We start from the raw sequence: 10,546 nt of genomic DNA, 5'->3' as shown, positions 1-10,546 counted from the left end.
ATCATTTATTTCAGAGGAACCCCAAAATCAGATAGTTTTCTTTTGACCTCTTATGACAAGCAAAACACATCCATAAATACCCAACTGTAAGCCTTCTAAGAGCCTGTCAATGAACCAGTTTCAACTTGGAAAATTCCTGTTTTCTCTAGACACAATAAAAACAGGAAATATTTACGAAATTCCCAGGTGTCAGGAAATACTTTCAAAACATTGTGGTGATCAAAAACAGACCATTTAAAGACATCAGATGCTGTGTGCAGGTGTTAATAATGGTATTTTCATTCAAAATATATGCTTTGGCACCCCGGAGATGGACTAATCCATGCTCTTTAGCACCCTATAAAAGTTCTATTCATGCTGATCTTCTGATGACAGTGATAAGGAAGTCAGTTTTTCATACTCGTGCCCATGAATTTTGAGCTATTTGTGTTTCAGCCTGAACTACACTAGCTACAATTTTCTAAGCTTAAATTGTCATTAGAATAGCTTTATTTATTTTTAAACTTATTAACAGCAGTGTGTATGTCACTGAGTTATAAAAAGGAAGAAGATCAATCTCTGAAGAGCTGGGGGGACACTCCAGAGCAGTGGGACTGCAGGCATGAGAAGAGGAAGTCCCATTGTCCAAGTCTGCTTAGAGATGGGGGAAAAAAATTGATTCAGTCCCCCTTTAAAATGAGGCTGCTTAATTTGCATTATCCAAAACCCGTGTGCAAACATGACACAGTGTCCTTTTAAGCAATGTGTGCAAAACTTTAGATACTAGGAGAAAGTGTGCATATAAATGCATATATCAGCGAAATAGTATGCAAGAATAAATACTATTAAGTAAAATATAAATATTGGGGGAAATATGCTTTGCAAAAATGTGCATGTTAGGCAAAATTGCATACAAAAATATTTATATCGGGAGAAATTCACATTAAGATTCTGATGATTTTTTATGAGAGCTTTAAAAAAACACCTCAAAATTTGGGCAACTGATCTTAAAACAGGAAAAACGATAAACTGAAATTGACAGACTTTCCTATGGCATAGGATTTCACCTATAGAACCATGCTTGCAAATACTGTAAACTTGGAGAAGGAAGGCAGCAAACTGATCAATTTATGGAGTCTTTTTATCCTTTATTCAGTATGACAAGATTCAGAATGCATTCCAGCCTCATTCAACTCTCTGTTGTGGGTATGTGATCCTTAGTCACTGATTGTGTCAGAACCTTTTATAGAATGCGTTTTGGATTATACCTCCAGCCACCGTTGCATAACATTGATCAGCCTTCAAGAACACTCCTTTATCCAATTGTCAGGATTGTCTCACTAAAGAGGAAGCTGTTTGAGGTGAAAGGGGCCCCCAATAATTAGACCTCAAGTGAAATTAATCAATTTTCCAGTGTATAGAACCATAGAATTGTACAGTTGTAAGGGACGCGGGTGGCGCTATGGGTTAAACCACAGAGCCTAGGACTTGTCGATCAGAAGGTCGGCAGTTCGAATCCCCGCAGCGGGGTGAGCTCCCGTTGCTCGGTCCCAGCTCCTGCCAACCTAGCAGTTCGAAAGGACGTCAAAGTGCAAGTAGATAAATAGGTACCACTCCGGCGAGAAGGTAAACAGCGTTTCCGTGCGCTGCTCTGGTTCGCCAGAGGCGGCTTAGTCATGCTGGCCACATGACCCGGAAGCTGTACGCCAGCTCCCTCAGCCAATAAAGTGAGATGAGCGCCGCAACCCCAGAGTCGGTCAGGGGTCCCTTTATCTTTACCTTTAAGGGACCACTCCCCCTGTAACACAGGAATCTTTTGTCCAATGTGGTGCTTGAACCCGTAACCCTGAGACTGAGTCTCATGCTTTACCGACTGAGCTTGTTTTGCTCTGTCTTAAAAATGGAAAAAGGAATGTAACTCAAAATTAGATTACATGCAGAAGGTCCCAGTTTTAATCTCTGACACTTCTAGTTGTTGTTGTTTAAAGGATCATAGTATATAGTGACATCAGGTATTGCAGGGATGGCTAACATGTGCCTTCCAGATGTTGTCAGATTACAACTCACATCATCCCTAACTATCATGAAGAGAATGTGGAAGCAATATGTTTCTATCTGATTTATTGGGCAATAATACACATATACACTTATAAACATTGAGCTTATTACATGCACATTCAAAGATCCATCATGTCACAAATATCTGACAAAGAGCAACAATAAAAGAACTAAATTCATGAAAGTATTCACAGCACTATTTAAATAAACTCTCTCATTATGCCTGCCAAACCACATTTATTTGACTGAAAAATTTCCCGGAGGAGCCTCAAATCTGACTTGCTTCGAAATGATCCATTGACTTACACAGGAATTGTTTGCACTTTTCTGTACTGCTGATTGTGTTGGCACTTCCATTGTGAACTCCCGTCTTCAGGTTGACAACTCAGCCTTACAAATTGAAGCCAGTCTAAATGTTGGTCTACTGCAGCAGGGAAAAATTGGTTCAGCACCAATAAATACATTAAGAGGCCTAAGGGGCTGCCCCTAACTTATTTTTTACACTTTGATGACCTGTAAGAGTTTCCTCTTATAAAAACTCCACGTCTCCTACAGAAAGTTCATTTTAATTCCAGCTTCCTTCATTCTGTTTCCACAGATGCATTATTTACAATATTTGCTCTAGTGTTTTTACATAATCAGTAGCTCATATAATCTACTTAGCAGTTGAATCACTGTTTAAAACTGCTGTAAACCTGCCTGGGTTTGTCACACTTGAGATGTGTATTATGGGCTGTGGAAAGTTAGCTTGTGGTCTTTCTTGTGTAAAAGGAATCTAACAAAACTATGAGGGTGCAATCCTGCAGACAAGCGGCCTTAATCCCATTGAATTTGATGGGATTTATATCGCTGAAATATGTGGTTTTAAGCCACCATTTAACACTGAACGAAGGGCGCTTAAGGACATGGATACATTTTCACCTGGGTAAAGGCAGCAATGTGACTTACCAGAGAGTAAGGCCCATTGAACATAGTAGCGTGTAACTCCAAGTAAACATACACAGGATTCAACTGCCTGCAAGTTTAGCTGTGTCTTGGATTGTGACAGTACAGCCTGATCCTAGGCATGCATGCTTACACAAAAATAAGTCTCACTGAATTCCATGGCTCTTACTTCCATGTCAATATGCGTAAGACTGTAGTCTTCATATTCAAAATTAATACTGATTTTAGTCCCTTTTATTACATTCCTCAGTCTACCAGGATATCAGCTATAACATTTATATTTTCCTAATTTTGGTGGACTTCTGTCACCATACAATTCCTATGTTTTAAATGAATGAATATTTTGTGTAGGGCTTGCAGATTTGATATGACTCCTAGATTCATGTGTCCTTTCAAAAAAGTTTACATTCAACAGTTCATAATGTACTTAAGTATTCTAATGACAATTAAGATGTGTTCTTTAAAACATGTACACTGTACACAGTCTTATTCTCTTTTCCTGAAGTTACAGACTGGATTCGGTTATTTGTTTATTACACATTACTATTTCCTTTGCTGGAGCAGATTGCTGAACATTCATTATAAATGTGAAGAAAGCACATCAGTTTTGAAAGTCCTGCCCATATAGGCTAATATCAGCGAGGGTTTAGCCATTTCGTTATTGGAGAGTTAATGGCTTTTTCTTTGACAAAATCCTCTTTTACAGAATTGCCATCACCGGATCCCATATCATTCTCTGAAAGTTTAAAATAGAGAAAGATTATTAAATAATTTTCCCCCATTCCTTTGTGTCTTCATCTAGAACAGGAAACCGTTGGCCCTCCAGATGTTGCTGAACTACAACTCCATCTGCCCCAGCAAGCATGGTCAATGGCGATGGATGATGGGAGTTGTAGTTCAGCAATATGGGGAGGACCACAGGTTCTGCACACCAGATCTAGAAGATATTTAAATAACATGGCTACAATCATGGAGACCTTGTCCCTCCATCCTCTTCTGCTCTTCAGCTTAACAATGTATCTGGAAATCATTCTGCCATGGGAGACTCATGTGTAATATCTCCCACTACCATACATAGATCTAACCCAAACTTGGGTCTCCAGCTGTTTTTGGACTACAACTCCCATTATCCCTAGCTAGCAAGACCAGTGGTCAGGGATTATGGGAGTTGTAGTCCAAAAACAGATGGAGACCAAAGTTTGGGAAACACTGATCTAACCAATCTGCCTTGGGGGTCCCTTCCAACTCTACAATTCAATGACTCTATGATTCTATGCCCTTCAAAAAGGCTGTGCATGCAGAATAAGATACTTGCACATGCAGTCCTGGAGAGGTGCATGTGGTTGTGTAGTCTGATGACTGGGTGTTATGGATCTCCAAAGCACAACTATGTTAATCTCTTGGGACAAAGGCAGCAAGGAGTCTTGCCGGCCAACAGATGCAGAAGACCTCCAGGTTGATCCTCTGATTTCTCCAGCAGGGGTCTTCTGTCTGAAACCCTGGAGAACTATTGCCGGTCAACGTAGATGGCAATTGATCTCACTCGGTATAAGGCAGTTTCCTATGCTCAGATGCTCCTATCAGAAAGCTCCCCTGCATAGTGCCACGGTGCTCATGCACAGCTCCTGTTCATTCAACACACTTGCACAGGAGGATGCTCTCTTGCTTGGATGGGAACCTCCAGACATGGTTGCGCTACAACTCTCATCATTACTGGCTGTTGTCTATGCTGCCTGGAACAGACAAGAGGTGGAGTCCAACAACATCTGAAGGGACCAGTTTCCCCATTCCTGCTTTGAGCAATTAACACGTACCTGCATGTGGAATTAGCTTTAGTCTGCTGGGGGGCTTTGATGCAGCCAGTTGGAAAAATGAAAATTTCAGGCATTTCCCAGTTACTCTGTCGCATATGCCAGACTGGCAGTTGCAGGTTCTTCGGCACTCCAGTCCATAGGTCCCATATGGACACTCTGCAAGACAGAAAAAGAAACAGCAGTGAATCTATTATGAATCTCAGGGGGTTGGACTAGATGACCCTTTGGATTCTTTCCAGTTCTACAATTCTATGGATTCCTAATTATGGAAGACACTGATTATATACCTTGAACTTCACTTCTCCCCCCCCCCTTAATGATTCAAAGATCTTCATAATAAAACAATTTGAAAAGCAATATGAAAGCCATTTGAGAAGGAAAAAAAGCAACAATGCCAACATGTGTGTGTTCATATCTCTTCATATATTTTCCACAGTTGCAAGCATGTTAATAACATTACTTTATTACTTGCAAAAGATATGTTCAGTTAAATTGTTTTATTTGCCTTTCCTGAAGGCTAAACAAAGATTTCAATCTTCTAAAATATATATAATCAGGAGGAACAAAGGATGCTAGCTAGAGATAAACTGGTTGGAATTAAACAGTTATCTCTGCCGTGTCATGAAATAACAAATTGTTACGTTATTTATTAGATTTATTAGGTTAGCGAGCTTTGTTGTGATTGAATTGTTGCTGCCAAGGCAAAGGAAAGGTGCTTGTGAGATTTTCTGCCTAAATTGCCAAAATATTTGCCAGGTTTGGGTCCCTTGTATTTTGGCTTTTGGGGGAGGGAGGGTGTTGCTTTTTGATGCTGTACCTCAGGCAGGAAAATGCCTTTGTCCAGCAGCCCTGTCTAGGGCTTTCCCCCATCACCCACCAGATCAGGACTCCTGTAGCAGTATGGTTTTCTCTCTTTGTATTATAATACAGAACATTGCCTACAGTCCTCTATATGATCTGCATTAGCGTTTTTATCTACTGAAGATTTTTGGGAGTTTTAGATGGTAAGTGCCACAGAACCGCACTGCTCTCTCCCATTTGCTATGCTGGACTATAGCATTTAAGCAGTGGACTAAACAAGCGAAGCTGGATGCCGTGGTTTACTGACAGAGGCTGTTTTGGTATGAATGGAACAGGAAATGAAAATGCAAATATTACAAGATGGCCTTTCCTTCTTACCACAAATAGTGACGGCCCTAAGTTACCCAGTGAGCTTTGTAGCTGAGTGGAGATGTGAAGCCATATCCCCACACCCCAGCCAAAGTCTGACACTAACCACTACATATTTCAAGCTTGATAACGTGCCAAGAAGACAACTAAAAGGTCAGTCCCATTGCAAGACGCTGGATGCTGCTTTGACGCAGCAGCAGAAAGCAATTCCACGCTCCTGAAATTAAAGCAGGCCACGAAGCGGGTTTTCATTTACATCCATTTGAAATGCAAACATAAAATCTCCATTGGCTAAAACACACATAAGAATCTCTTCTAATTACTCTTCACTTGCAGTGACCACACCACCAAATATATTGTGCAAGGGAGACTCGGGGGGGGGGGCTTCCAGGCTGTTGCTATTTTTGAGTGGGATTCATTCACATACTGGCAAATTCAGTGATGCAATTCAAGTTGGTTGGGAAGTCTTTCGCAACATAGCTGCCCCTTATTTCCCCCACCCCAAAAACCCCCAAAACTATTTGTTATAAAAAAAGTGATGGGGGAAGAAATGCATGGAAGTGCACGAGAAAACATGTGCTTGATGCAACGCCCCATAACTTCCCTGCAAACATATCAGAATGAATGCTCAATAAATCTCCAAAGATTCTCTAATCTCCCTGCAAACAAATTAGGAGAAATGAGCAGTGAACAGGCTGTCTGGACTTTGGAAGCAACCTCAAAAGTCATTTAAGCCTTGCCTAAGAACCACTCAAGTACCTCCTTCCAAGTAGGACTCATCACCTACAGGGACATGCTTTCGTAGATGGGTGAGGAATTCTTGCATGTGAACCTTTTCAGGATCCCACACAACCCATTCCAGGCCTGCTCTTGCGTAGCTCTGTAATCAGGCTGCTTGGGAAAGAGTGTGGGAAACTGACTGCAGCACCTCCTCTGACTCCCAGCCTCTTTCAAACAGGTGATTAGCCGGTTTGAAGCTTATTTTACAGGAAGGTTCTCGTTCCCCATTGGATCAAAACGTAAGCCTGCAAGCCTAAGCACCTAAGTAAATGCATGGGACCCGCAACATAATGTTGTCATGCCCAGTGATCCTATTCAGATTACTAGACACGCCATTCCATTCCCCCCACCCCTCAGTCAGTAGTCCACTGTTGTTGTAGTAGTAGTAGTAGTAGTAATTCTACAAACTTTGGATTCTCCCAAGCCTCTGGCACATAGGAGCCAACTCCTAGAGGCCATGAGGGTTTCGGTCCCCCACAACAAAATATTTGAGGGGGCTGGGCCCCTGCAGAGTTGATGGGCATTCCCATTCAAATGGTATTTGTGCACTGCATCATGTGATCAGTTTTGCAGGGTGGAGCTTACCTGGGGCCCCACAATATTCAAGTTGGCACCCCTGCTCTGGCATACTGATCGTGCCAGCCAATTATAACATAAGTTCACTATAAGTGATAATGATTCCACTGAAAACGACTCCACTGACTTATGATCTGTAGCATACATTTAAAGCATACCAATGCACATTTAAAGCAAATGGTTCCCCGAAGAACCATTCCTAGGAATATAGTTCCACCCTCATAGAGCTACAGTTCACAGCATCCTTAACAAACTACAGTTCCCAGAAGTCTTTAAGGGAGAGCCATGGGCTTTAAATGCGCAATGGGTGCACTTTTAGTGCAAATAATAATGTCTTTTTGGCAGCCAGCTTTGAGGAATCCAAAAACCAGCTTCTGAAAGCTATTACCCCCTAGGCAGAAACCATAAGGACATGTACATTTTCATAGAATCATAGAATTGGAAAAGACCTATAGAGTCATCTAGTCCAAACCCCTGACACTGTAAGAATCTCAACTGTCAATGGCAATCCAATCTCTGCCTAAAAGCCTCAAAGGAAGGAGAATCCACCATGGAAGTCTGTTCCACTTTTGAACAGCTCTTTCTGTCGGAAAGTTCTTCCTGATGTTTAGTTGGAGTCTCCTTCCTTATAACTTGAAGCCATTGGTTTGGGTTGTAGCTTGCTCCATCCTCCATGTGACAGGCTTTTAGTTATTTGAAGATGGCTATCACATCTCCCCTTTACCATGCTAAATATACCAGGTTCCTTCAACCATACATCATAGGGCTTGGTTTCCAGACCCTTGGTCATCTTGGTTGCCCTCCTCTGCACGTGTTCCAGCTTGTCAATATCCTTCATAAACTGTGGCACAGGTGGGATCTCACCAAGTCAGAACAGAGCTGTACCATGACTTCCCTTGATCAGAAGACTATACTTCTGTACATTTCCAGGCACCTAACAATCTGTATATTAGGTTACGTATTAAGCAGAGTAAAAGTGGTAGATTGGACTAGTGTATACAACTTCAGACTGCAGATGGGAGAATGCAATTTTAAAATGAGCTCCTTGTATGTTATAGTGGTTAGAGTGTCGGACTAGGGCCTGAGAGACCAGGGTTCAGATCCACATTTCATCATGAAGCTCACTTGGGCCAGTCACTGCCTCTCTGCCTAACCTACCTCAAAGGGCTGTTGTGGGGATTAAAAGAAGAGGGGAAGAACCATGTATGCTATTTTGAGCTCCTTGGAGAAAAGGATGGAATATAAAAACAATAAACGAGAAAGAATAGGGAAAAAAGACTCTGCCCATATATGTCAAACTAGTATCAGACTAGTTCATTAGAGAAAAAGGTTTAACATTTTAATATGAGACAGCACTCAGCATTTCTTTTAAAAAAAAGTTCATGCACACCCCATGGGCAGTCTGAAGCGGAACAATCAAAAATTGTATTACCTTTATCTGACAAAGTACGTACACTGCTTCTAACAAAGTTGGTGCCAATAAGGGCTGTATCTCTGACAGTACAAAACACCTGTTAGGTGCTGGAGAGGAGAGGGGGGAAAGGAAGCACCTGCAGGGATATGAAGGCTCACAGCACCCATCTTGGTGCTATGGAAGCTATGCACACCTGGGATAGCTTTTTCTGGTTCACGAAAACAGATTGCATCCAATTCAATTTGATTCTGAGTAGACTCATTGGCATTAATAGACCTAAATTAGTCGTGCCCATTAATTTCAACGGGTCTGAGTATGACTAACGTTGAATATCACCCTGTATCTTCACTGCTGGGTGTGGGGTTCTCACCCCACAAATCTTTTGTATCACAACTCCTGTTGTGGAGCGCAGACTACGTTCTCTTGGTCGTCTATACTCCTGGTCGGACATCTTCACCTAGGACCACCCTCCTGAGAGTTTTTCCCTCTGTGCATCTCTCCCAGTCAATCACTAAATGTTGTTCCTGATAAAAGTGTCCTTTTCCAAATGGATAAGGCCTGGGTAGTTTCTGGAAGGTACGGGGCCAGCATAAGAGTTGGTTAGGTTTAAGACCTACCTCAGCCATAGATTTCGCTGGCAGCTTCAAGCAACCCTGCCTCAGCCTCCGTTTGCAAAACATAGAAATTATGACCTACCTTACCAAACTGTGAAATGAAAGCACTAGACATAATATTGATTTAGCAATAAATAACCATTTGTGTCTGTCTCCATCTCAGAGAGGCTTTTGCTATGCCAGGATAATTCAAATATGGATGGGTGTTGCTGTTGCTTTTAAAATAAAGAGTACTAATTGTGTATTTCTGGATGAAATCACCAGCCACTACACATGGAGAGTAGTATCATCCTAATTGTCATGACTGGCAGTTTTATCCAGCGACTGTCCTTTACCTTTGCAGATACCGAACTCGTCACCAAAATCATCCTCTTCAGAAAAAAACTGGCACTTCAATCCAGGGCCGCATTTCACGCCGTCCATCCCTGCGACGGTCCGGTAGCACGTCTCTCCCAAGGCTGCAGCACAGACTCTGCAGCAGCCGCAGTCATCCAACACCTGCTTCTTACAGTGCACCAGGCTTTTGCATTCACTGCTGTTGCAGGACTCGGGGCAGTCCACAGCATACTTGGTACTCCAGGTAGGTCCAGCATTTGTGGGTACCAAAAAGAGAGTGAAGACCAAAAAACGATTCATGTCTTTTGGTGCTAGGTGCACGGTTTCCACTGCAGAAGAGCAGGTTGAGAAATTTAGCTCTGAGGTCTTCTGCTGCTGCTGGGACGTAGCGGTGAAGGACCAGAAGTAGTAGCTGGGAGATCAGCTTGCAGTTTTTTGAGCCTTTATACAGCCTACTGCTCACCAGGCCTGCCGTCGTCAATTTCCTCAAGCTGTCTTCTTGCCAGCCTCCCTTGTTTTACTTTGCGAAATCCAGGATGAAGGTTGGATTAGCACGCTGCTGCCATCCAGGAATTGAAAAGCCTGAGCTGATGTAATCTGTTATGTTTAGTTGGGTTGTTTTCCAGTGAGGGCTGAAAACTCTCATATCCGTCTCAAATGCTCAAGGATGTCTGCCAGAAAAGTGCAGGGGGGTGGGGTGGGGAGGAAGAGCAGTAGTAGGTTACATACCTTTCCTTCAGGACAACATTGGCTCGATCCCCTTGCAAATCACCCTTTTCACTCACAAAAGCAGCTCCCAAAGTCAAAAAAGAGATCGTATAACTAACTACATAGCTGCCATGGTCAATTCATTTTCTAAA

General features: G+C 42.3%; 1 protein-coding gene across 1 annotated transcript; it reads right to left on the bottom strand.

The window, feature by feature from the left end:
- Positions 1-2,085: 2,085 nt before the first annotated feature.
- ESM1 (endothelial cell specific molecule 1) lies at positions 2,086-10,218 on the bottom strand. Its single transcript, XM_081881721.1, has 3 exons — positions 9,686-10,218; positions 4,797-4,952; positions 2,086-3,718 (listed from the first exon to the last, which is right to left on the bottom strand). The coding sequence occupies exons 1-3, from the start codon at positions 9,984-9,986 to the stop codon at positions 3,618-3,620; spliced, it is 558 nt and encodes a 185-aa protein (XP_081737847.1). The 5' UTR covers positions 9,987-10,218; the 3' UTR covers positions 2,086-3,617.
- Between the last annotated feature and the right edge of the window lie 328 nt (positions 10,219-10,546).

Source organism: Podarcis erhardii (genome assembly GCF_964252035.2).
Source record: "Podarcis erhardii genome assembly, chromosome: 11".
NCBI classification, from domain to species: Eukaryota; Metazoa; Chordata; class Lepidosauria; order Squamata; family Lacertidae; genus Podarcis; species Podarcis erhardii.
This window is presented reverse-complemented; position numbering and strand designations above follow the sequence as displayed.